The sequence below is a fragment of the Littorina saxatilis genome, linkage group LG6 (genome assembly GCF_037325665.1).
Source record: "Littorina saxatilis isolate snail1 linkage group LG6, US_GU_Lsax_2.0, whole genome shotgun sequence".
Classification (NCBI taxonomy): Eukaryota; Metazoa; Mollusca; class Gastropoda; order Littorinimorpha; family Littorinidae; genus Littorina; species Littorina saxatilis.
In genome coordinates, this window is record NC_090250.1 from 25,840,252 (window position 1) to 25,868,156 (window position 27,905).

Genomic DNA, 27,905 nt, shown 5'->3' on the forward strand with positions numbered 1-27,905 from the left:
TGCTAACACACGGGCAACTTGACAACTACTCCGGGTGTAGCGTACCTTTCACAACTTCAACTAAGCCGTACGCTATGAAACTACCTGATAAACTTCCTGGTCCGAATTTACTTCCTGGTCTGACAGAAACGTGACAAGCTAAATAAGCGGCTATGAACCAAGTTTGGCTAAGCACTTCACTTGTTTGTTAGACTGCACCAGCGGGAATATTTGTTCGCTGTCAACACAGGCTCTTTAGTACAAAAAACGCTGCACACCTAATTACTGGCACGGAGGTCCTCAATCAACTCTCAATAGGCCCATTAATATTAATTTTAAGGAAGCCAAAGGAACCCATATCATCGAGAAAACGTGTAATTGTATGCTGAAAGCAGACACTGCACAGCTGAGTGACTGACAAGAAGGTCTTCGATCCACTCTTGATAATTATGTCAACGGAAGGCACTGGGGCCCATATCGAGAAAACGTGTAATTATGTGCTGAAAGCAGACGCTGCACAGCATAGTGACTGACAAGAAGGTCTTCGCCGTCAACTCTTGATACGTCAACGGAAGGCACTGACTGGGGCCCATATATTGAGAAAACGTGTAATTATGTGCTGAAAGCAGCACGGTGCACTTTTTATACACATGCATACGGAGGGTGTGTGTGAAGGGTGTGGGGGGAGGGGGGTTGAAGGGAGGGGGAGGGAAAGGCGAGGTGCGGGCTAAAAACACATCCTGAACTCAGGTAAATAGAGTTCCTTCCCTTCGGATCTCATTTATCCCTGACACTGAGGATGCCATTGTTTTTTCCCTCTGGAGAAGAAATCGATTTTTTGTTTATATTTTTAGAGCTTTTCGTAATGTGTTAGGCAAAAAAAAAAAAATAGGTGTGGTTACGGTAACGTAGCCAAAAAAAATAGGGTAGGTAGGTAGGCAATCACTTTTTTTTTGTAAACTTTTTTTTCTAATGTGTACAAATTAAACCTACCGTACTTTCCGGGTGACAAGGCGCTTTGTTATCTAAGACGCACCCCCTTCTTTTAAAAAAAAAATTGTAATCCAGTCACCCATTGGACGCAGGGGGCCAATAGGGCGCACCAAAATGACCCAGTTTTTGCCATGAGAGGTGGTTCCCCTGTCATATCTGAGAGAGGAAACACTTCCTGCATCGGGGTCAGTGACCGGTCAGTGACCAAAGGCATTGTGATAGCTGGGTGGCCTTGTTAAAAGACACGACCTTCTTCCCAGGGGTCAATGACCCAGTTTTTGCCATGAGAGGTGGTTCCCCTGTCATATCTGAGAGAGGAAACACTTCCTGCATCGGGGTCAGTGACCGGTCAGTGACCGAGTTTAACAGAGTGGAAATCTGTGTGTGCGGCCAGATCAAAGGCAGGGCAGTACCTAGTAGCTGAAACATGCATTATCACAAGTTGTTTGACTGGTACTCAAGCGGTCTCTTTGATTTTTTTCGTATTTCATACACGGATTAGGCGCTTCGTTATACAAGACGCAGGGGTCGAACTCGAGGAAAAAAGTCGCGCCTTATGACCCGGAAAGTACGGTACTTGACAGGGAAATAAGTGTGCGACACGGGCGCTTTCGCTTTCATTGCGTTTTTTGCACTCGTTTTTTTTGTTTTTGTTTTTTGTTTTGACAAATGTAATAAAAAGTTATAGGATCGGCCCCTAAAAATAGGGTAGGTCGGGTTACCGTAACCACACCTATTTTTTTTTTTAGGCCTTATTGATATAAGCAGATTCGCGATCGTCAATAATGATTTTTCATGGTGTTGTGTATTAAATTTTTAAATTACAAAGAAATTGTTATACAAGACAGTTTCAAGCGAGCTATCTTTCGCGGATGTATTTACTGTACAACATAAACAACTCTAAATATGGTAAAAGTGTCACGTAATAATCAACTTTGTCACTGACGTGATCATAACAAAATGGCTACGGAGCGGACACCGGTTAAAACTGAGTAGATGTGTCCTTTGTGACAACTGTGAAAAGACCGAGTCCAGCCATAATCATACGGTTCATAGGCAAAGTTAATTGGGTGGGAAAATGAACAGCTTGGTGAAATGGTTGAGTTTCTCAGTGTAGTCTGGGGACTCGTGGCAGGATACTGCATATCATTGAACAAAGCACCAAAATTGGCATACATATACCTTTTTACATTCTCTATCGAATAAGAGGATGACACAACTGATCGGAAAAGGTCATGACCTTCAAACCTATACTCTTCATAAAAAGAAACGCATCAATTCTAAAAGTCTCTATACTGCCAGTTTCTGTCAGAATCAGGTTTGCAAAATAAGAAAAAGAAAGCCCTTTAGTATTCCTAATGGCATGAGAGGATGACAATTTGATTAAATCATCACGATTATACTCGTCATAAAAAATAAAGCATCATTTCCTAAAATCGCACACAAAATTAGCAAGTTAGTAAAAGTGCAAAACAGAGCAAGAACACATCCTTTTAGTATCCCCTGCGACAATTAAACACACAAAAGCACGCAGTCTCAAGTTCACAGTGAAAGAAATACACCTTTCACCAAATTGTAAACTCGGTTTCGGGGCGCGTGTTGTTCGTTTTACTCGCGAAAAGGGAAACGATGCCTACGCGACATCTTCTCAAACTTTCGCAAAACAGCAATGTTTGATGGATCCATATCTGCTTATCAGAGTAAACAATGTATCCATTGGAAAGGTAACAAGGTCACTAAATCGCTTGACACGCATTTTGAGTGATCATGAGCTTGATATCACTTACCTCACTTTCCCGCAAACAACAATACAGAACTTCCGTCTATCTCGATGTTTATGAGGCCTGGATGTCACTCCTGTAGCATGATCCGCCACAGGGGCACATGACTTCCTTCTGCCTTGTTTTGAGGTATAAAAGAAGGCCGGTATATATATGGCCAGCGGCTATGTCAACCATGCCAATGACAGACATTCGGCTCTCCTGCCAGGAAGCCAAACTGCTGCTAGCCAAGCTAAAAAGAGATGAAAGAGAGCAGACACTGTCACAAACATGTGAAGAGAGAGGATGGATACACCTCCCCTACAATAGGAAAGGGCACCACCTCCCACTCCCCCCGAGACCCATGAGCCTGTTGCGTCGCTTGCGCACGGTCAGCAGCCGCATCTACTGGGACAAGGCAGTCTGTCAGTGTGGCAAGACTGGACACCTCACACACGTGTTTGAAGGTTGTGACACTCTCAAGGAAGAGATGGCTAGTCTCATCCGCTACAGAAGGGAGAATGCCCTCAGTCTGAGAGACTTTCTCCGCCCACACCCATCACTCGGAGAGATACCGATGATGGTCTTGGTCACCAATCTGTTCCTCAACTGTTGCGAGCTGGTTCTAGTGTGCTTGCAGCAGATCCAGCACAGCACAGATCCACTTCTGGAATCTTAAGCTAAATGTGTCTCAAGACACACATTTTGTAGTCCTGGCATCCTGAAAGGCAGAGGCCCCAACCTACAGGTTTGCTTCCATACCAAAAACGCCTCCTGAGACACGGGAACTTGGGAGCAGAGGCAACAGCTCCGCTTGAACCTCAGAAACCAAATGTGCCTCCATACACACAGATCCCTTAGACGGCCGAGGCTGTGGCCTCTAAGGTTCTCTTGTACCAAACCGCCTCCTGACTCTGCATCAGATTGCTTGCGTTGGCGCGGCATCTGCTTACATAGACCCACATTAAGTCACCACCGAGTGGTAGACACAGACGACATTTGGTAGCACTGACTGCCAGCTCCACGGTAATGCGTACCCCTAGCGCGGCTCTGCTTGGGTGGGAATGTTCTGAGCAAAACACTATGTGTTACTCCATACCCCCCGCCCTCCATGGAACTTCTTGACCCCAACATATTGGGTGGTGGGGACTTTGCCCAGTCGGTAGAGGCGCTGGCTTTAAAACCGGTTGTTACTATCAGCGTGGGTTCAACCCCCAAGTTCGGCGCGAGATGTGTGTCCCAGAGTCAACTTTGTGCAGACTCTCCTCGGTGTCCGAACACCCCCCGTGTGCACGCATGCGCACGATAAAGATCCCAGGGTCACAGCGAAAGCCTCAGGCCTTGGAAACACGAATACATGCATGCAAAAATATGAAGCCCGGGTGTCCGTTCGGCCAACAGCCAATAAAGTAACCATTTCAGCACTGACCCAAGACGACCCAACCGGGTCCCTAGCTCATTTCAGGTCTCCTCTAGCAGCCGGCAGCCAGCGGTCTACACCCCTCACCCCCCCCCCCCCCCCCCCTGCATTTTTATTTTGTATTTTCATACAAAGCCGGATTTTTTCCTTGTAACATGCCCCTAATGGCTTTGCCGTGAGGGCGTAAAACTTACATTTTCTCTTTCTGGCCAGTGGTGTTTCCCTCGACGTTGAGTGAAATTACCTTGAAGATGTGGGTCGTTTACTTCTCTTGTCTCCTTTCCTTGTGTTGAACATCAGAACTTCGGAAACTGACGACACTGACTTCTGCTTTCGGGAATAACGTCTGCTGAGACCTTAACAGTACCGTCAAAACAATAGTCTTTGGAAAGGATATCTTTACGGACAATCTGTGCGGCACGTGCAAGATGAAATGCGTCATCATCTAATGTTCTTGCAAAATTCAGCAAACTGCTGACGTCTGTATCGAAAATAAGGACAGTTTCTTTCCCTTGCCTTTGAGCTTGCAGATTTGGCACCATATGAAGAAGTCTTTCTTTGAGTCTTGTTGTATGAACCTTTTTGTTATATGAACAGTCCAGCTCACGAAACTGGCTGTCATACACTTTGCACAGTTCAGACATTTTGAACAGTGACATGGACTTGCTTTCTCTCTCTTCTTCAATGAAAGAAAGGAGTTGACTTAACACTGTTAACTCATTTTGTTCGTGTGCGTCATTAATTCCCCGTTCTGCTAAGGCTTTTTTAGATTTATTGTACAAAGTCAACTTGCAAGATGAATGATATTTGGCGTCCAAGGCATGCATATCCCCCTCTGATAATTTTCCCAAGAGTGATCGGTCCTGCACAATCTCTGCATATTCACGAATTGTTTGGTCGATGGTAAATGTACATGCGTTCACAAGTTTTTCAGAAGTACCATCTTTTCCGCATCGCGGTCACACACAGGTCCTATCGTCCTCCTTGTTTTGACGGGGCTGTGCAGTTCTTTCTGGTCATTATCTTCTTCTTTCAAGTATCTCTTCTCAGCACGAGCAACTTTCTGGTTATCAAATTTGTTCCTGCAGGTTCTGTGCCATACAGCTTTTTTCTCTTCAAAGGTTGTCTTCATATCATTACCTTGTTCAAGGAGATCCTTGTTCAAAACAAACACAGACGAATCCCCAAGGGCTTCAAGTTTCAAAATATTGTCGACGACACAACCGTACCCAGTCTGCACGCCAGCTTTGGCAAATGTTGATTGTGTCGGATTTACAAATTTTTCTTCTGTTTCTGTTTGGCATATCGCACAAAAAGACCAGTCGACCAGGGCACGGGCCTCCAACATTGATGGGTGTGAATTACCTTCATGAACCGCTTCTTCTGAAGACTCCTCTTGTGTTGGCAGTGGTCTGGGATCCAAGCTTTGTTCCTGGACAGATTCCGGGAGATTGTGAGGGTCCAGGGAAGTCTCTGCATCCAGGATGAGATAACCTAATGAAAACAAACAAGGGCAATAAATCAACTGCAAAACAATTTTGTTTGTGACTTCATCAAACACACACACACACACACACACCTAATACACAAGCGAGCAGGCATATCCCCCCCAAGTCACCCTTTCGCCTCATACCTTCGCGAACCGTGTCTTCAGAAGACGTTCCTTGTTTTGGCAGTGGTCTTGAATCCATGCTTTCTCTTGACTGATGCAAGGGTCAGGAAACGTCTCTGTATCCAGAGTGATAAAACCGAATCAAATACAGACAAACAAGGAAATAAATCACATGAAAGACAATGCTGTATGCGACTTAACTACCCCCCCCACACACACACACACACACACACACACATAAAAACACACACATGCACACATACATTCTCTCTCTCTCTCTCTCTCTCTCTCTCTCTCTCTCTCTCTCTCTCTCCACACACACACCCACCCACACAGGCACGCACACAGCACACACACATACGCACACACTAACACACACACCTACACAAACACAGACATGCACGCACACACAAACACACACACACACACACACACACACACACACACACACACACACGTACCAACACGCATGGCTAGAATATTAGGTTACATTAGATATGTGACATGATCGTCTACGGCTCTGTGCAGCGAATGAGAGAACCCAGTAGTGACCGCACGCAAAACGCACGTGGATTGAATGAAGCATGCACTTCAAATGTCTGTGTTTTCTTATGATACATATAATGTTAATAGACTGTCGTACCGATTTCTGTACATGCAATAACATCATCAAGATTCAAATTTGATTTCTGACTGTCAGGGCCACCTAAAAACGAAAGCAAGGTAAACACAAACAGATCTAAACAGCAAGGCGTTTCCAAGATTTTGTGTCAACAAATAGTGTTGAAACAGTGTTACGGACAATAGCCGCTGCTTTCACAGGAACTCTTATTTTCCCAGGACGATCGTAGACTGGAACCATCTACAGGACGATCAAGTTCTGGCAGGATCTATGGAGATCTTTAAATCTGATCTCCACCCAGTTTAGGACTTATTTATATGCGCACCTCCCTTCCGTCGATCAAATGACAGAAGTGGTTTTTCAACGTATTGACACAGATACAGATCTGGCATTCATTGCAATCACTTTCGCGCCCCCCTCACCCCCTCCCGTCTACCCTCCCCCCCCACCCCCATTAAAAACATGTATACATGTAACTAAAAGCATCTTACCGTTTACTCGAAGGTCGTGGGTGCAAAATATATAGCAGGCGCCTTCATTCTGCAAACTCAAACGCCATGCTGTTGCTCTTCAAGCAGACGACAAGTATTCCGCGCAAAGCGATACGTCTAAAATCTGATTGGCTAATATTCCCAAGGTCGCGGATAACTCGTGTTGGAGTTATCTCCCGCACTGCGTTGTTTACCTTCGAAACGATTTTTATTTAATTAATTTTTTCACCCTTTCATACTTGCTGGATGACTTGTGTCATCCTCTTAATCGATTCTTTGTACTTTTATGTGCAATTGCTGAGAAAACTACAATTTGTTCAATGATTTGCAGTATTGTGGTGTATTCTTGCCACGAGTCCCCAGACTAGTGGAGAATCTGTTCGTCGAGACATGGAAGATCATGGAAGAATCGGCCATTCTGCAATCACTTTCGTCTTTTCTCCGAAACATTAGCGAAAAAAAAATTGGAGATTACTCTGTATTTTTGTGTGTGTAGATTTCGGCTTTTAGCTCCGCGTCTTTCTCTTTACTCCGCGTAGTATTGATCCATCCTGTCAGAGAGACACTGAGCGAGAGCGTGGACCGATGATTATCAGAATGGCTAAAAACAGTGATGACAACAATATAAAATGTTTGGTGGCTTGTTGACAGACCAGCTTTTTTGTTGGTCCAAGGGGACCATATTGTCTTTTATTCCCCCCTCTGCTTCTTTACCTCTGTAAACTTGTAGGGGTAGTTATTTTTCGATAATGACCCAGCAACCAAACAAATAACGACCCAGCAACAGCCTGAATCCTCGATAGTGCAATGGGTTGAGAGGTTGTTCTGTTTCGGTACTACTTTTTGCGACTGAAAAGTTCAGAACGCTCTAATGTACGAAGTATACATCTCTGGAGCAAACAATACAAACATACCGCATTTAAATTAACAACTACAGGCCTGAACACATGAATCTCCATATAAAATCCATGAGTTCGGTTGTTTTCTGAATCTCATCTGCCGTGGCTCAAGCCGTTCATCACAAGCAATTTCCCAAGGCAAGTAACTCATACTTTGTCTAGCGACAAGAGTAGTTCCCCTTCTTTTCACTCAGTTCCTTCGACAACAGACTGCAATCCGACGGTCAGTTTTCAACAATATTTCATTTAATAAACAGATCACACGCAACCAAATGCACACATCTCATCAATTTAAACAACATAAAGGGGTTTCATACACTATTTTCCCCGGAAAACTGAACTTCATACAGTTTTTAACGTTGGAACACGGGTGCAAAAGTTCGTCTGCTAGTCCCATTTGACGAAAAAACATTACCCTAAGCGATACCAAAACATATACAGAACACACAATATCTGCCTTTGCCGCCACAGCAGAATAACAGCATATCTGTGTACTTGATTTTAGCCTAAAATAGGAAAACTGACAAGAAGTGTTAACAGAATGGAATGATTTGCACGGAACTATACAACCGCGCATTAATCGATCGCCTGCGCAGGTTGACTGGTTGAGAGAATAGGATTCGATCAAACTTTCGCAAAAAAAACTCCTCTTTTCTTTGAATAACTGAAGAAAGGAGGAATAAAGAGGTTACACACCTCGTCTCAGTGATTATCAAAAATAATGGTCTCAGTTCGCGGTCATGAAAAAGCTCGCTAAAGCTCGCATTTTTCATGATCCGCTAACTTCGACCATTATTTTTGATAATCACTGAGACTCGGCGTGTAACCTCTACTTGTTTCATATTTATTGACCAAGGCCGACAAGGGTCCGGTACTGTTTGTTATCCTTAGCGGACTATGCCTTTATTCAGCTATTCTGCAGAAAAGACAAATGCTGGAGAAAAACCGTTCTTTTCTGCAGCATTTCTGCATAATGTAATCTTTCGCCGAAGCAGCGTTTTTTTCTGCAGCAAAACATTTTACTGCAGTAAAACTGATTGAAATCAAGAATGCTGCAGTAAAACGGTGCTGTTGTTTTACTGCAGAAAACCTGTTTACATTTTTTCTGCAGCATTTTGTACTGGCTCTTGGCGGATTATGACATTATTCAGTTATTCTGGAGAAAAACCGAAATGCTGGAGAAAAACTGTCTTTTCTGCAGCATTTCTGCATAATGTCATCTTTCGCCGAAGCAACGTTTTTTTACTGCAGTAAAACAGTTTTTCTGAAGCATAATGTTTACTTGGTTTTTCTGCAGCATTATTGCGATTAACTTTTTCTTAAGAATAGTCTGTGACCGTTTTTCTGGAGAAAAACGAACGACCTTGTAAAGTAGCGTTTGTATTCGTCGCCCCCTGGGATAGACTAGTATAATAGTTTGTAACTACAGTATTGGTAATTCTGGATGAGTCCATCTCTCGACATTATAATGAGCCACTGAGTACAAAATGCTGCAGAAAAAGTGTAAACAGGTTTTCTGCAGTAAAACAACAGCACCGTTTTACTGCAGCATTCTTGATTTCAATTTTACTGCGCATGCAGTAAAACTGTTTTACTGCAGAAAAAAAACGTTGCTCTCGCGAAAGATGACATTATGCAGAAATGCTGCAGAAACAAACAGTTTTTTCTCCAGCATTTCTGTTTTTTTTCCTGCAGAATAACTGAATAAAGTCATAATCCGCTAAGGATAGTTTGTCTTGTACACAACACAGCTATCCACCATCATCAACCACCATGCAGTCAGTCATGAAATGTTCGCAGACGATACACAGCTTCATCAAGCATCTCCTCCTGAAAAGGTCAATGACCTTGTTTCTTCCCTACAAAACTGCGTTTCTGATGTAAAAGACTGGATGAATGAACACAAACTTAAACTGACTTAACGAAGAAAAAAATGAAGCAGTTTTGTTTGCCTCTTCAACCTCTTCTTCTCGTCACAGTCTTCCATCTGCCATTCAGTTAGGCTCAGCATCTGTCACACTCTCAGGGAAGGCCAGAGATCTTGGGTTCTACCTTGACTCTGACCTCTCTATGAGACATCATGTCACAAAAACATGTCAGGCAGCCTACCTTGAAATTAGGCTCATCAGCTCCATCCGCCACTTTCTCACTGAAGAAGCCACAAAAACCCTTGTCACTTCCTGCATATTGTCTCGTTTAGACTATTGTAATGCCCTGTTGATTGGATGTTTTTCGTTAGTTATCGAACCTCTCCAAACTGTTCAAAATGCTGCAGCCCGCATCATCTTTAGGTCAAAGAAAACACAGCATGTCACTCCCCTGCTATACACACTCCACTGGCTGCCGGTGGAACAGCGTATCAAGTACAAAGTCGCTTTGTCTGTGTTTCAAGGTCTTCTCAGTACCTTTCTGAACTCCTGTACATATACACCCCATCACGCACACTCAGATCATCCGCTGACACCAGGCTACTGAAAGTTGAGCGCTTCAACAGGAAGCTAACGGCACGGAGCAAGAAGCTTCTGTTGTGCCGCTGCACCACCACTCTGGAACTCTCTTCCCTTCAAGTCTCTGTCAGACACTGCACCTCTCTCAGCTCTTTTAAACAACAGTTGAAAACTTTCTTTTTCACAGAATATTACACCAACCTGGCCTAATGTCTTCTTTATTCCATTTCTGCACATAGTCCTCTCCCATAAAGTTGTTATGATTGTTGAGAGTGTTAGCTGTGTATGTTTGTATATATATTGTGTGTATTGCATATTATGATTATTGTGTGAACAGTACATGTGGTGATTTGTGTCTGTATGATTAATTTGTTTTATGTAGGTTGTACTTTTAATTGTTCTATTCTGTATATAATATATCATTGTTCTTTTGTAAAGGGCATAGAGCCATAGGTTAGGCACTTAAAAATGTCCAGTTATTATTATTATTATTATCATTATATACATATACATTCATGAACAGTAAATGTGTTCACACAAAAAGAAACAAGTCGCGTAAGGCGAAAATACAATATTTAGTCAAGTAGCTGTCGAACTCACAGAATGAAACTGAACGCAACGCAACGCAGCAAGACCGTATACTCGTAGCATCGTCACTCCACCGCCCGTGGCAAAGGCAGTGCACGTGGAATTGATAAGAAGAGCGGGGTATTCGTTGCGCTGAGAAGGATAGCACGCTTTTCTGTACCTCTCTTCGTTTTATCTTTCTGAGCGTGTTTTTAATCCAAACATATCATATCTATATATTTTTGGAATCAGGAACCGACAAGGAATAAGATGAAAGTGTTTTTAAATTGATTTCGAAAAAAAATTTTTGATAATAATTTTTATATATTTAATTTTCAGAGCTTGTTTTTAATCCGAATATAACATATTTATATGTTTTTGGAATCAGCAAATGATGGAAAATAAGATAAACGTAAATTTGGATCGTTTTATAAATTTTTATTTTTTTTTACAATTTTCAGATTTTTAATGACCAAAGTCATTAATTAATTTTTAAGCCACCAAGCTGAAATGCAATACCGAACCCCGGGCTTCGTCGAAGAGTACTTGACCAAAATTTCAACCAATTTGGTTGAAAAATGAGGGCGTGACAGTGCCGCCTCAACTTTCACGAAAAGCCGGATATGACGTCATCAAAGACATTTATCAAAAAAATGAAAAAAAGGTATGGGGATTTCATACCCAGGAACTCTCATGTCAAATTTCATAAAGATCGGTCCAGTAGTTTAGTCTGAATCGCTCTACACACACACACACACGCACGCACGCACACACGCACGCACACACGCACATACACCACGACCCTCGTTTCGATTCCCCCTCGATGTTAAAATATTTAGTCAAAACTTGACTAAATATAATAAAAAACAAAGTATCAGTATAAAGTTTGAAGAATGAATATGTGTGCGTGTGTGTGTGTGTGTGTGTGGTAAATTTCGAGTTCTCTCCCTCTCCGCACAAGAGTCCAGCCGATCAAGATATGTCCCCGATAGCTCAGCGTGCGTTGACAGGGGGAAGTAATGCCGAGAAACCGGAAGTGGGAAATAGCTTGGTGACGTCATCAACACGTCGGTGTGGACACCGCAGGTGAGAAGCGAGTCCAGCCAAACTCCCATCAAATTGTAATTGTTCGCTAGGAAGCCCGCTTTATACTTGCAGTTTTAATTAAGGTTAGCCATTGTACACATGGTACTGTTTTATTCTGCTGAAAACGAGCGCGGTTGCAGGCACTGCCTTTGTTTTTGTCAAGTGCAGAAGGGGTAGAAGATCGATAATTTCTTTTTAGTGGAAGTGTCGTCCGCTCTGTGCTGTAATTACAGCGTAAACAGATGCTGTCTGCACTTATGTCTTGGGATTTTTCATCGACTTTGATATTTATTCTGTTTGCATGCAAGAGATTTGATCAGTTTTACTTTTGTAGGAAAGTTTGCTAGGAAATTCTCTGAAAATATGAATGAATTGAAAAAGTCAATAACTAGGGTTTATGTGACCAAAAGAGTGGGATGCCCTGTAGGTGGATTTCCTGTAGGTGGATTCCCTGTATACAGGGAATACCACAGGGTGTAGTTCCTGTAGCGTTTCGCTGATATCGCTGAAAGTCACGTGATGCTTAGCGACATCGGTAGAATTTGATGTTTTTCGATCTTTTTTGATATTTCTTAGAAATTCGAGTATGGTTTGCAAGTTTTATTGAAAAACTCCACCCTGTGGGATTCCCTGTATACAGGGAATCCCCCTACAGGAACTCCACCTACAGGGAATCCCACTCTTTTGGTCGACATAGACCCCATCAGCATAACTAGGGAATAGAAATTAGTGTTTTTGTGTACTCAGTTGACACATGTATGGCATTTTTTTGGGGGGGGGGGGGGGGGGGAGGGAGCTTTTTTTTTGTTAAGGGAGGGGGGAGTCAAGTCAGCCATCTTCATCTGAGTTTAACCAAGCACTGCATCTGTAGCTTCATTAATGTGATAAATAGAATAATTGTGGCATTGCCTTTCTAGTTTCTTACTACCGCTTTTAATTGTATAGGCGTTACATTGCAGAGTTTTGTATTATTATTTTAAAATTAAAGCATATAATTAACTTACCTTTAAGCTTAACCATTACCTTTGTCTGTCACAAGTATTGAAACATGATGTAATTTGTGACTGTGCAGAATCAGTCAAGATGGCCGAGCCCCACCCAACCCAGATGGCAAGCAACAAGGAAGACGAATTTGAGCGTGACCTTCAGGAGATGTTGGATGACGGACCCAGTCTCAATGAAATCGGCTCTACGGTGCAAGGGGGCACACCCAACTCCATGAGCGCGTCATACTCTGGCTCCTTCAACGCAGCGCCTCAAGACGGTGCTATGTCTGCTGGTGCAACTCAAGGCAGGCTTACTCGCTCCTTTACAGTCCCTCCTGGTGTGTTTCTGCTGCGCTAACCATATAATCACACGCTTCTCATCCCTTTTCAAGAAAAAGAGTGTTTCTGTAAAGGGGAGTTTAATTCCACATATTAATTAGCAGTGGCTCAACTATGCAATAAAATGTTCAAGTTTTTTTTTACAACTAGAACTAAGAAGTGACAGGTCCATTAAGAAACACACAAAAAAAAGTTTCTTCAGATACTTCAAGCGGGAAAGTAGGAAAAATGTAGTGGAACTTGCAGCATATTTCATTCAGTCATTACATTACTCAGTCATTTCCTACAGAAAGTAGGTAATGTCCTGCACCCACTGAACTTAAAAAATTTACACCACTGTGTTCTGTATAATTTGTCTCTCTTTCCCCCTTTCTATCCTTAAATACGGCCCTTCCTCTAGATAGTGATATATAATAAAGATCTTGTTCTTCAGACTGCGTTTTATAATTGCTATCAGTCCTAATTAATTGTTTTCAGTCCTAATGCTTTAGGCCATTTTGGGCACAGATGTAAAGTACATGAATATTTAACGTGAACAGTGCATTTGATTTATCTTGTAAGAAAATAGCAAGCGATAAACACTCTCTTTCGTATTTTATTTTTAATCTTTTGCTTGCCTTTTTTTCTTCACCCTTCCAGTTGCATTTAAAAACTACAGTGCATTGTGATTTTGAATGATCATTCTTATTACTTTTCTTTATCATGTTTGTGTGTTTTGTCATGAACAATGCAACCAAGGTCTGGACCAGAAATATTATATTGTAAATCTGACCTTACACTTACAGTAACTCACCCTGATTGATTGCTTGCATGATGACCATTTAAGTATTGTAGCCTGTGCAAAGAATACGCTTGATTTTTAATTGAAGCACATTGCCACTGCCAGTGATGTCTCAAACACATACTGAATGAATGTCTTGGGCATTTACTTTGTTTCCACTTATAATAATATGATGTGTTCCAGAGTAGGATCTCCTTTACAGAAGGGAAACATTTCTTGTTTGTAATGCACACAAAGTTTTATTATTAGAGTAAGATATTTTGTTAGCAAAGGGAAAACCACAAGTAATATTTCTGGTTGTGTGTATGATTTTTACTGTGATAAGCATGTCAGGTAATAAGGTATTTAAGTAATTATTCAATTCATTTGTGTTTCAGTTATGTGTATTTTGGAAAGTGTTAACTCTGATGAGTCTTATTAGCATTACAGGTTGAGACTCCTACATTTACAGTTAGTGTCTTTATAATGACCATGACCATTCATTTCATCAGCAACCCTTCTCTAATGAAAGCATTGCGGGGTTAATGATTGAACGAGAGTTCTGGGTAAAATAGAAAGCATGCAGATAGTTTGGCTTATCTTTTGTCCATAATCTTGACGAGCTCTGCTTCATACTTGCATCTTGGTATGATATTTTAGTTTAACATACGACAGCAGACATGTGTGTTTTCCATATATTTTAAAGCATGTCTTGCAGAAAGTTAAAGTCAAGTCTTATCAGTTAGATTTGCTAGCACTATTTGAGCTTGAACCCTCACTTGCTAAAAATGCTATAAGTTATAACTTCTGAGTTTAGCATCCCAATCAGGATGCCTGTGACTTCATTAACTTATTTATTTCTGTGTAATTGCTAACAGTTCATCAAGTCTTTTCTGAGGACTGAATTGAAAAAATGAACTTTGTCTTTCAGATATGCGTATCAACAAATGGAGAAGCAAAGGAACCTTTACAAAGAGCGTTCCATTATTATTTTTGATTCTTCTTCGCCTGATTTACTTCTTTATGAACTTCTAAAAACCTCAGTGCATTAGTATGATTTATATGCTTTGGGTTGTTTACACACATACTAACACTCACACAAGAACATAAGAACCTGCATAAGGATGAGTCTTTGACATATGAATTAATATGTGCAACCCTGTATACATCATTCACATTGCCCTTCAGATGATAGGCAAAACACACCCAGAAAAGTATGCTTTTCAAGAACAAGGGCTTGCAGTTAACTTACACTTTCAGAGGTTCTGATCTGGATTCCCACGACCCACAACAATCCCCATGGTAGTGATCGCTAATTTTTACAAACTTTTACGTTTCAGCCACGAGCAACATTCCCCTGTCAGGCCCACAGAGCAACGGAGACTTTGTTCCCAAGTCCATGTCGGCCTCTGCCCAGTCCAAACTGGAATCCATCAAAGACTGGTCAGTCAACACATTCAAGTGCACCCGACAGCTCATATCCGAGCGCTTCGGTAAGGGATCCAAAACTGTGGACCTAGAGATGGAAGGGAAGATCGAGGGACTGCGAGACACGCAGCGCAAATACGCCAACATCCTGAGGCTGTCTAAACTGCTGACTCAGCATTATTACAACGTGGTTCAAACCCAACGAGCGCTGGGGGAGGGCTTCTCAGAACTGGCGCAGAAGTCTCCGGAACTGCAGGAGGAGTTCCGCTACAACTCTGAGACACAGCAGGCGCTGGTCAAAAATGGAGAGAGCTTGTTAAGTGAGTGTTCTGATAAGATTACTTGGGTATTTATTTGACCTTCATGTTTCTCACTTCTGTATTCCTGTCCAGGCTAGCTTGAGAGATCATTTTGAGAGGTGGCTAAGAGATGGGGTTTCTTCGCTCAGGAAGGCTTTGTAATTAAAACTTGCTCATGATAACTGTTCCTGATTTAGAAAGAATTTTTGTGGATTTTAATGAGCCTAGGAAGAAAGGGGGGGGGGGGTAAATGGGGGGCCCGGGTAGCTCAGGTGGTAGAGCACTGGACTTGTGATCGAAAGGTCTCAGGGACGGACACGGGTCAACTTTATGTGCAGACCCAGAGACGGTATCCATCTCCCACCCCCGTGTCACCACAGTGGCACGTAAAAGACCTCGGTCATTCTGCCATAAGTGCAGATGGCTGATACCATCTAAACACGCCTACACTTTTGTATCTCATCTAAAGTCGGGTTAAAAACCCGGGAACATGCCCCTTATGGCTTTGCCGTGAGGGCGTAAAACTTGAAATTCTCTCTCAGGGGGTATATGTATCGAACAAATATTTCCGTAACTTCTAAGATAGTTAGTCTGCCTTTGTTTAGGAGATTCACTGTATCTATCCAAGATGCCAACTTTGTACAGAACATAATTATGGTATATGACAAAGTAGCAAGACAGAAATTGCATTTTTGTTTGTTTTTGTTCTGAGGCCCAATAACACAGTACATTGTTTTCTCTTCCTAATTACAATCCAAGATGTGTATCCTGTACTGCACCTCTTTTATCGATACATTTGTTATGTTTGAAGTGTGATGGAATTCATCTATTTTGATTTTCAGGTGCATTGAACTTTTTCACATCATCAGTCAACACTTTGTGCAATAAAACCATGGAAGACACCCTATTGACGATACGACAATATGAGGCAGCAAGGTCTGTTGATTCTTACTGCAAGGAAGCATCTGTTGGTGCATCTCTTTTTGTCTGTTGATACATATCTTTGGATACACTCATTATGTTTGTTGGTAGTTCAGTGCTTTGTTTTGTAGTCTAGGTTTTGGGTTTGGTGGGTGAAGGTGTAAACAAAAAAGGAATACTTTTGACATTTAACCAAACAAACTACAAGAACTGCTGTTAAAAGCAGGCATGTGGACAGTGTTGCTGCCAGGTACTGATGACTTTCTCTTGCAAGTGCTTTTTTTGTGTAACTTTGATCTTACACTTTTAAACGTCACACATTTCATTTGTGCTTACTATCAAAGCTTTTTATTTCTTTAGCATTCAAACAAATGAGGCAGACAGCTATTTTTAGATCTGAGAAATAAAGGGAAGTAAAGCGCTCTTTTGCGTACGGCATGTGCAGTCGAGTAAGACGGTGTTATGCGAATTCAATCTCGGGGCACCCGAGAGAATAACGAGCATTGAAATGAACAAGCGACTTTCATCACCTTTAGCATTGTTTTTGTGGTAGTTTTCAATCTTTGACAGTGAATATTGAAGGGCTTGCTGCTTGCTTTTCAGGCTTGAGTACGATGCGTATCGCAACGAGCTGGAGACACTTCAGCTGGGTCCCCGGGAGCAAGCATTGGGGATGCGCGTAGAGGAATCAAAGCGAAGGTTTGACGACCATAAGCTGAAGTTTGAGAAACTCAGGGCAGACGTCAACATCAAGCTCCAGTTCCTCGAAGAGAATAAGGTGAGTAATAAAGACATGTGTATCTTTAAATGTTTTGAAGCTAAGGTGTCTTTACTAAAGGAGGAGTCTTAAATGGGGGTAAATTTAAAGAGGCTATGAAAAATAAGTCTGAGAAAACAGGGTCCTGAAAGGGAGGTAGTCATACATTGGAGGGTCTTAGAATGGGGGTTCTTCTTCAGCGTTCGATAATGTTTGAGTTTATATCCGTTGGCCCAGCCCCCCTCAGGTTAGGGGGAAGAATTTACCCGATGCTCCCCAGCATGTCGTAAGAGGCGACTAACGGATTCTGTTTCTCCTTTTACCCTTGTTAAATGTTTCTTGTATAGAATATAGTCAATGTTTTTAAAGATTTTAGTCAAGCAGTATGTAAGAAATGTTAAGTCCTTTGTACTGGAAACTTGCATTCTCCCAGTAAGGTAATATATTGTACTACGTTGCAAGCCCCTGGAGCAATTTTTTGATTAGTGCTTTTGTGAACAAGAAACAATTAACAAGTGGCTATCCCATCTCCCCCCTTTCCCCGTCGCGATATAACCTTGAACGGTTGAAAACGACGTTAAACACCAAATAAAGAAAGAAAGAAATCCGTTAGCCCGTGATGTTGACACAGTGGGCTGTCAGTTTGAGGTCCTGGGTTCTGCCCCACAGCTTGGTGTCAGAATGGGGGTTAAAGTGTAGTGAGCAAAAAAGAAGAATGTCCTGAAACAGACCTCGATCATCTCAGCAGTTTGCTGCATTTTGTGCATGTCTTTTATTGAAAGAATACAATACATGTACAGTGTGGCAGTGGATCTGTATGAAGGTGGATTGTCGGGTGGTTACTTTTACTTTGAAAGATGAAGAACGGGTGTGTGTAGCTTCCAGGATGGAATTCTGCTTATAGCATGGGTGTACAAGTTTGTGTTTGCTTTCATGCACACCGACATTTGTACTTTATTTTAGCAGATGTTTATAAATCTATTATGGGTCACTGGGTGCATGTAGGGTGCAAAAGCACTGAAACATTTTGGAGATAACAGTACTATGGGATGACTGTCACTCTGTTTGGGTTCACATCATAGTTTATTCCAGCAGACTAGATGCTTGGTCAAATTCCCAGAATTCCTGCTTCAGACAAAGCAACATGCTTTCATGATTTATTTTGGCTGTAATTGTGAGAGAAAAAAACCGTTAGATCTAGCTGAACAAATGTACTGCTCTGTTCCCACAGGTGAAGGTGATGCACAAGCAACTGTTGCTGTTCCACAACGCCATCTCTGCCTACTTCAGCGGTAACGCTGCCTCCCTGGACGCCACTCTCAAACAGTTCAACATCAATCTCAAGAGGCCCAACGCTGAGGCGCCGTCGTGGATTGAGCAGTAGTTGGTACTGTGACTGCAAGCCGCATGCCATTGAGCAGTAGTTAGCTCTGTCACTGCAAGCGGCATGCCAGTGGCATAATGTGATGGACTGCGTCATGCCAGTGCCAATGGCATAATAAACAGCTTCATGGTGTAGCCGTTTTGTTGCAAAACCTGTGTGAGTGAATGTGAGCTATTTTTGGAACGAAGACTGCCGTGTGTATGAGAACATCATCATCTTTCTGATTGTCGACAATTGCGGAGGAGTGTCTTGGCTTTTTCTTGTGAAGAAAATTACCCCAGTGTATCTTTTATATCCTAAACATAGTGTTAGAAAGAAGGGTAGATATTGAAGACCATCCAACTACAAGACAATTACAATTGTTTTGTTTTTAATGCAATTGCTTACTTGATAAGTTGGCATTGTTCCGAGTAGTTTTATCATTCCGCAGTTTTCATCTGCTTGCAAAAACACACCAACAATTTTGTGTTGCTAAAGGTATAATGTGGAACAATTGTTTGAAAACAAAAGATATTGAAAACTGATAAAAAGGGAAAACCATTACATTTGTGAAACATTATTTCAGCTGCCAATTGTCCTTGATCTTAGCAACTAGTGTACTAACTCAAGAATCTGTGTGTTAACACTTATCAATCTTGTCTAAAAATGTGAAATGAATTTTAGTAAATTTAGTTATCAGCTTAAGTAATTCTGACCAAGCAAAAATATGTCATGTGAGCGAGTGCTTGTGGAAGGAGTTACTTTTGCTTGACTGATATTGAAGTGAGATCTTGTAACGTGTAGGGTATTGCTGGGTTCTTGTTTTCCTCTCTTTAGTAATTAAATAACCATGATTGAATGATATGTTGATGACATTTATTTTTTGTGTAACATCACCATGTCTGTTGCCACATACACCTTTGTAAAAAGAAATGTGTGTGGTATATGGTATGGTCAATTTGATGCAATGTGCAAAATGTATTCATCACAAAACATATTTGAGTAATAGTTTGGTACATTTGGATGAAGCAAGCTTTGTTCTTCTGGTTGTACAGAGAGACAAACTATTCACCGCATACACAGTCCTCTAACCTTGAGGGGTCATTGCTTTTTGTTGCTGCACTATATTAATGTAGAAAAGACATATTGATGTATGTATTGATTCATGATATGCACCAGCATGTGTGGTTGTAATTTCAACAAACTTTTCTAATGTTTGCGACTACAGTGAAACCTTTGTTTTAGGACCTTGTGGAATAGAAGATAGTCGGTGTGAAGGAGGGAGTCTTAAAACAGGGAATTCACACAGTTTATCAAGACAACATCTTTGTAAAAATCAACCACCACCAAGCTGTTAAATCAAAGGAGGTTTTCAAAGGGAGGTTTCACTGTAGCATTCTTTTTGTTTGTTTTGAAGCATTGAATTTCTTATCTTAACACAATGCCTCCCAGAGCCCCCAATATCACCGGCTCGAGCCCTTATATTCAGATCACAGAAACACCAGTTGTACACGATGCTACATATGATGCATGTCTGTATTCAAATATAGAAACTTCTTGTTATGTTTGAGCGTTTTTAATTTTGGAAAAGTTCTGCAGGTTACTTTGCATATATTTTTTTTAAGTTTAAAATTGACGGAGTTACTTCTCATGTCATGGGAGGCAAAAGGTTGGGAGTGATTTTATTTATTTTGAGGCTTTTGTTTTTGTTTTGTTACAGGGTCCAAAATGATTGCATACTTCTGTCTCTTGAAGGGATGAATTTATTGTCTAGTATTTTTTTTAAACATTGACTTTTATGTGTATTATGATTGATTGGATAATTAACAAGTTAATGTAGGCTTCTATTTCTATAGGTAGTGACACGATCTTATGATGTTATTTTACAAAGACCAGTTATTAAAAACTTCCTTCATTGTCATAAACCCTGGATTTATTATATTACCAAGGAAATTTTAAAAAAAAGAAGTATTCCTTGATGCTCGAGTACAGACATTTAAGAAGCATTAAATCTCTCTTGTCAGTAACTCTACACTCACATTCGGTTTCCTACCTGTTCTGTTTTATTCTTCTCCTTTTTTCTCCAAGGGGTTCAGCATTACTTTCAGACAACTCTTTATTTTCTTTCAGAGCTTTAAAAAAATGTTTTACATATAGTGCATAATATTGTGATTTATTCTTGAAGAGATCGAATAATCAATAGCATAGTGAAAACAAGAAATTAGTAAAGGACTTTTCCATTTCTCGAAGGACTGATATCAAAATTTCAACATAAAAAAAATAGATACAGTTTTTTTGTCTCCAGCCAGCACCTGCTCATTTTCAAAACTTTGAGTGAAATGTATGCCGTCCAAATTTGTTCAGCTTTCATTGGCATCAACAGTATCACACACACAACAGGATCATTGTAAATAAGTACACTGTACATGTATTATCATCAGAAACTTGCCCCTATTTTTTTCCCACATACCTTAGATCCATTTAAGCAAGTCAACTTTTGCTGTGAATGAGATATTTATGTATATGCAGTGGTTTTTATAACCAGTACTTGTGAGTGGGCTAAGGTTTTCAAGGTCTTGATTCAGTGGTTGTGGCATAAAGGAGAAGTATTGAATATTCATCACCATGTTTCTCTGGTCACATTTGTTAAATAATAGAGTTCAGTTTTGCACTTTGAGATGCTTATGTGGTTTCTAGCATTACACTTGTACGTGGACAGTGTTTACACTGACAGTGTTTAAGTGTAATTAAAGTATCAGAGTTATCGTTCTGTGTTAGGATGGACACATGTTGGGATAAAATAATATGCACCATGTCTGTATTATGTGAAAATCAGATATTGTTTTCATTGTAAATATAACTTATGACACTGCTTATTTTGGTTTAAGCATCTTTGATCAATTTTTTTTTATTTTTTAAAGTAGCAACCAGACATTACAGCACTGTTTTAAATTGTGCTTGCATATTTTCTTTTTAATTTCTTGTTTTTTATTTTATTTTATTATTACCATTACTTTATGATATTTGTATCTTTATGCATTTACTGTTTCCTTTCATTTATTTGTAAACTGTTAATGTGTAGAATATATAGGTACCGAACAGGATATACAAACAAACATTGTACCCAAGCAAACCTTTATTTGGAAGCCACGGTTGAAAACGACTTTAAACACCAAATAAAGAAAGAAAGAATTTGGAAGCCAATATTCCCACCATTTGGGAAGCTTGTATTATTGAATGAGATACAGCATTAGGTTTTATTCCTAATTGTGTGAGACTGTCTGTTAAATACCCCTCAATACAACTGCGTTTAGATTTTTTCTACCACAATCTTTCTGTCAAGTTCTACGCTCTAAAAATGGTAGAGGTAAAGATAAAATAAAGAGCTTATAACATGTATGATTATTTTAGTAACCAAGTACATTGTAGCAATTAGCTCTTAGACATGCAAAGGGATTCCTATGTCTGTGTCCAGAGCAACTACAGTTTCAATGTTCACCTCTAAGCTGTGAAATCCCTGCCGTCTCATTGCCAATCTAAGTTTCAGCTCAAGTGTTTCATTACTGAAATTCATGCGCCAGAGATCTCTTTGCCTTATCATTTCATTTTGTTAAGTTCAGGGTTGATCTCACAGACTTTAGTGGGACATCTTATGTCTTAAGTTTTCATGGTTTCAACAGCTTTTGGTAATTAGACTTTTTCATGAGTTTGTTCGTTCACTTGGTCTTGTTCTTGCATATAATTATTGTAATGAAAGTCTGGGAACGCAGAAGAAGAAAAAGAAGAAGTAATGAAAGGATGAGGTAGGCTGTGTCGAATGTTGTGCGACTTTCAAGGACATTGTAGAAGATATTGTGCACTTACTATACAGGAACATGCAGTACACCACTTGCCTGTACATAATAGTGAAAGGTTGATGTTGTGATTTTTGTACACTGTGTTTATAATACATGCCTTGATGTCAGTTTTGGAGGGATTTACATGCAACCCAAGCACGAAGGAAACTGGTATGCTTTTTTCTTTTCATACTGTATTTTTATCTCACATGTATTTCTGAAACAGATATGATTTATTAAATTGTACAGACTTAATATCAAGCCAAGTGGGTAGGTTCTGTGTTATTTTATTGATATGTAGAGTTAGATCATAGCAGCATATCAGTTGGTTAGATATCAATGCTGGGAGTTGATGCAACTGTTTCAAGACGTTATTATTCACACTGTGTGTACAACTGCTCTTCCACATCCATTGCTGTATAGTATTGTTTGTTTTCATATGCTGGTGAGTTCTTTTGTTATTTTTGTGTGGTCTTGGTTTGCTGTTTAGCTAAAGTTGTTTTTCTAATTTACCCAGTGTCTGCATTATGTTGATTTTATTTGATTATCAAGCATTTACCATGTGATCTCTTTTTTTTCTCAAAACAAATATGACATACTAGAATGAATACCCGCTTCGCCGGGTACCCGGCTTCGCCGAAAAGAAGTAGAGCCGAATGATACCCGGCTTTGCCGGGAAGAAGTAGAGCCGAATACCTGGCTTTGCTGGGAAGAAGTAGAGGAATACCCGGCTTTGCCGGGATGAAAGCGTTGTGGACAGTGACCTTCTAAAAATAGTAACGGGAATATCCGGCTTCGCCGGGATGAAAGCGTTGTGGACAGTGACCTTCTAAAAATAGTAACGGGAATATGGATTGACGCCACACGAAGGAAGGGAGATAAACGCAAAACACTGGAGAAGATAGGAAGAGTTACTGGGAATGGATCTGGGAAGATGAACAGAAAAACCAAAATCGGTTCAGCGCTGCGCGCTGAGAGCACGTGTTGAAAATTCTCATCGACCAGGTTGTGTCCGGGGTCTACCTGAATATGCCCACCAAATTTGAAGCAGATCCATCAAGAACTTTGGCCGTGCATCGCGAACACACACACACAGACAGACACAAGCCGTATATATATATAGATCTACGATGATATGGCTTCAGGTGAAAAGCAATGGATAAAATTGTTCACCTGATGTTCAGTAGAAATTTCCAGCTGATTTCTTACATTCATTAACAAAAGCTAAGTCAGAGCAAAGAGTGTTTTTCCCCTGCCTTTTCGATATTCGAAAAGCTTAGTAAGTTTTTTTTGCATTAAATGTCTTTACTAACATTGTGCAGAGAGAATTGTTTATAGTTAGTCAGGAGGCCGCCAACTTAAGAAAGCTGTTTATGATAAGTCTTAACACATGAACCGAATATTTGGGCACTTTCTCTTCCTTTCGAATTTAAAATTAAACAAAATAGTAAGAATTGAGATATTTTATTGTTATTTAATGGAAAGAGTTAATTTCAGTTCACTACTTATCTAATGGCTTAAAAATTATACACTTTTCATGCGATTGATTGATTTTACCTTTGCACTTTTGAAGTTTTACTTTGAAGAAACCCCCCGCGGGTTAGGGGGAGTCCCATATTGGTTGGGACGAGAAAGAATTTACCCGATGCTACCCAGCATGTCGTAAGAGGCGACTAACGGTTCTGTTTCTCCTTTTACCCTTGTTAAGTGTTTCTTGTATAGAATATAGTCAATGTTTGTAAAGATTTTAGTCAAGCAGTATGTAAGAAATGTTAAGTCCTTTGTACTGGAAACTTGCTTTCTCCCAGTAAGGTCATATATTGTACTACGTTGCAAGCCCCTGGAGCAATTTTTTGATTAGTGCTTTTGTGAACAAGAAACAATTAACAAGTGGCTCTATCCCATCTCCCCCCTTTCCCCGTCGCGATATAACCTTGAATGGTTGAAAACGACGTTAAACACCAAATAAAGAAAGAAAGACCCCCCGCGGGTTAGGGGGAGTCCCATATTGGTTGGGACGAGAAAGAATTTACCCGATGCTCCCCAGCATGTCGTAAGAGGCGACTAACGGATTCTGTTTCTCCCTTGTTAAGTGTTTCTTGTATAGAATATAGTCAATGTTTGTAAAGATTTTAGTCAAGCAGTATGTAAGAAATGTTAAGTCCTTTGTACTGGAAACTTGCATTCTCCCAGTAAGGTAATATATTGTACTACGTTGCAAGCCCCTGGAGCAATTTTTTAATTAGTGCTTTTGTGAACAAGAAACAATTAACAAGTGGCTCTATTCCATCTCCCCCCCTTTCCCCGTCGCGATATAACCTTCGCGGTTGAAAACGACGTTAAACACCAAATAAAGAAAGAAAGAATCCTATGAGGTGAAGAACAGGATAAAGGATGGAAAACTTTCTTTTCATTACAGATGGTGGTTTTCACTAGCTTATATCCTTTTGTTCTAAATTTCACCACTGCAAGTGCAGGTAGTCTGACTGAAAACATTAATACCGATGATACATCAAAGAGATGTACTAAGTTCCTCTTGGTTTCAGTGCAGCTTAAAAAGTTCAGATCTAAGACACAAAGGGAAGTAAGCATAAATGCATACACATGCAAAAGAATAAGTGAGACACTGAGAGTTGTGCAGAACTGCAGCAATCTCCTAGCACCTGAGAGAATTACAAGTATTGAAATGAACAAGCGACTTGAAGGAAAAACAAAGCAGGCACTCGGATTATTTCTTGGTAGGCCTCATTACACCAAACGGAAGTTGTACATAATTTGATCGGTGACAATTCACTAAAATAAATGTAATGAGCGAACTATTCCACCACACAGTTCAATTCCACCTCTTGTACATAAGTTTGTTGTGTCATAAGGCTGTACATTCTTAGTACAGGCTTGAAGTGTACATTGTATTACAATGAGGTGAAAGGTACAACTTATCATATGTATCAAACACATGTCCTCAGCTGTGAACATTGAATTTTGAGATTTGAGTCGAAACTTGCCCCTTTCTTAGATTTTGAAAGAAGTTGGTGTGCCAAAAAGATAGCTGCTAACTTTTACTTGCCCTTTACAGGATACTATGTGAAGCGTAGACGCCACCTGAGGTTCATGTGAATTATACATAAATGACTACAGCGAGATGGTAAGGGGAAATTACAGCTTTACTAAAGGTTTAAAAACTTCTGTCTACTCAGCTCTTCCTCTTAAAATTGTATATGAAAATAATAATTGGTTCTGATATAAATCCAAACTTTTGATGTTTGAGCTTGAAAAGTGTACCAGCTGTGACCAACCAGATCGTAATCATGACATTGACGAATAGACTTTTTTCACAAAGAGATGTGGTCTCCCATTAATACTTTAACGAGTATAGAGGATAAAGATCTCTTGTGTTGTATTACACCAATTGCGCCGTGTATTCTTTGCTTTTTTGTCTGTGATCTTCATTTTTCAGTATGATTATTCACAGTTTGAGAATGGTTTCATTTTTTATGACAGTAAACATTTTTGATAAAACCACACCTTGTGTGTGAGTATCACTCTGTATGTCTGTGTGTGTGCGCGCATGTGTGTGTGTGAGAGAGAGAAAGTTGTACATACAGTATTTCTATTTTTTTTCAAAAAAAAGAAACATTACAAAGACAGCATAAAACATTTATTCTGGTCAGATCTTGAAACACTTTGGTAAAATTTTTTCCATTACTGCATTGCATATATATATTATATACTACTCGTACCAGGAGATGCAAAGCTGGTGTCCTGCAGACTTGCTTAAAATTGCTGATTGCACAATATTCAATATGCACCATTACTTAAAGGCATATGTACGCGCTCCCGTGTTTACAAAGTGTAGTTTGCCCATAATCGATGTCAAACGCACCATAAGACCATGTAATGACGATATGTCGCCATGCGCGGACCATATATATACATGCATTACAGCTTGTTTTAGAGTCTCAAAAACTTTGGATGTAAACAAAGACGCGGAGTTATTTCCCTTGCGTCAACGCTACCTCTGTTGGCAAATCTATAAATAGGACGATCCAGATCAAAATGAAAATTAACATATCTCAACATTGAAGGGGTCCTAGACCACAATATTTTGCAGGGAACTTAATTTAGCATGTCTCCAGCTGTTGGTAAAGCAATTAGCGTGTATAGTCATCGAGTACATATGGCTTTAACAATATATGTTATGTTACACAGATCGAGACAGTCAGTGTTCCTCCAAGACCTCAATAGCAGTCGAGATGCACAGTGACTGTTGAAATCTGTGTCAAAAGTCCCATTTCGGTAAAAAATACAAATAACATTTGAGTTGGAAATCATTTATTTTGTTATGATTGTACGCACACAAGCATGCACTCTTTTTCAGTCTCGGCCAGCCACCTAAATATGAGATTTAGTCAGACTCTGACATCACATAGCTCAAAGAAGCAAAATCCAATGTTCAATCAATACATAATGCATTGTTAGGCTATCATATTGTGGTTGTCACTCTTTGGATGAAAAGCATGCATGCAAATGAAAAAGTCAAAGAACCATCCTAAAACGAGCCCCACCCCATCCCCTCCCTCAACTCATCCATTGTCCAACAAATTAAAATGTCAGAGGAACCCCGCAGAGTATAACACGTATGTCATTTAGTGCCCACAAAAAACAGTATCACATGGTACTGTATATACGCACACGCCCTTTAGTACATGTATCAACAAGTTATCTTTGCTCCATCCCCTTTTAGTTCACTAACTGTGGGTACTATACACATGTGCAGTAGAAGCTGAAAACATACATGTATGTACTTGAAATTCATGGAGGGGTCCCCAGGACGCATGTATACATATTAGTTATCATGCTTACTGTCGGTACTGTTCAGAAAATGTTCTGCCAGAGATCTGTACTGACAAAAAAGTTTTCCAGAGTTAATCAAACCAACATGATGATAAAGTTAATTTGTTTGAAAGGCGCATGCACAAAGGCCGTCATTATATTTATACGAGCGCTCCAAAGTTCATGTAACAGCCAGGAATTTGCCTTCCGAAAGCAGGAATATGGACCTTGCCTGGTTATCGAACCCTCTAAAGTTCCACCTGTTCATTAAAGTAGATGGTCCCGGGACCTTCTCTGTGGAGTGTCCGTGGGAAGCCTTTCAGAACAGCTAGAACACACAAATACAAAAAGAGATATTGCAGACTATGAAAATTCCGAGCTGCCAGGGCTTCCACCGCTACTAGACGCCGGCGTGGATTCCAGTCTGTTGACGACATAGTTGGTAGTGTCAATGAAGCGTTCAACACAGTTGGTGAGGCACGACTCGGTGCTCGAGTCCAGCTTGTT

General features: G+C 40.4%; 1 protein-coding gene across 4 annotated transcripts; it reads left to right on the forward strand.

The window, feature by feature from the left end:
• The first annotated feature begins 11,805 nt into the window (after nt 1-11,805).
• LOC138968838 (arfaptin-2-like) lies at nt 11,806-26,087 on the forward strand. 4 transcript variants are annotated; one of them, XM_070341498.1, is made up of 6 exons: nt 11,806-11,876; nt 12,949-13,200; nt 15,302-15,709; nt 16,531-16,624; nt 17,213-17,387; nt 18,598-26,087. In XM_070341498.1, exons 2-6 carry the CDS (start codon nt 12,960-12,962, stop codon nt 18,748-18,750), a joined length of 1,071 nt encoding a protein of 356 aa, XP_070197599.1. In that variant the 5' UTR covers nt 11,806-11,876; nt 12,949-12,959; the 3' UTR covers nt 18,751-26,087. The 4 variants fall into 4 exon arrangements, with proteins under 4 accessions (XP_070197599.1, XP_070197598.1, XP_070197597.1 ...); XM_070341497.1 differs by having other exon boundaries at nt 11,850-11,911; XM_070341496.1 differs by having other exon boundaries at nt 11,853-11,959.
• Nucleotides 26,088-27,905: the final 1,818 nt, after the last annotated feature.

Excerpts from the sequence above, each read along its gene's own strand:
- LOC138968838 (XM_070341498.1), top strand. The coding sequence starts at position 12,960 with ATGGCCGAGCCCCACCCAACCCAGATGGCAAGCAACAAGGAAGACGAA. Across the intron at positions 13,201-15,301 it reads CTCCTTTACAGTCCCTCCTG|CCACGAGCAACATTCCCCTG; the intron begins GTGTGTTTCTGC and ends TTTACGTTTCAG. Across the intron at positions 17,388-18,597 it reads AGTTCCTCGAAGAGAATAAG|GTGAAGGTGATGCACAAGCA; the intron begins GTGAGTAATAAA and ends CTGTTCCCACAG.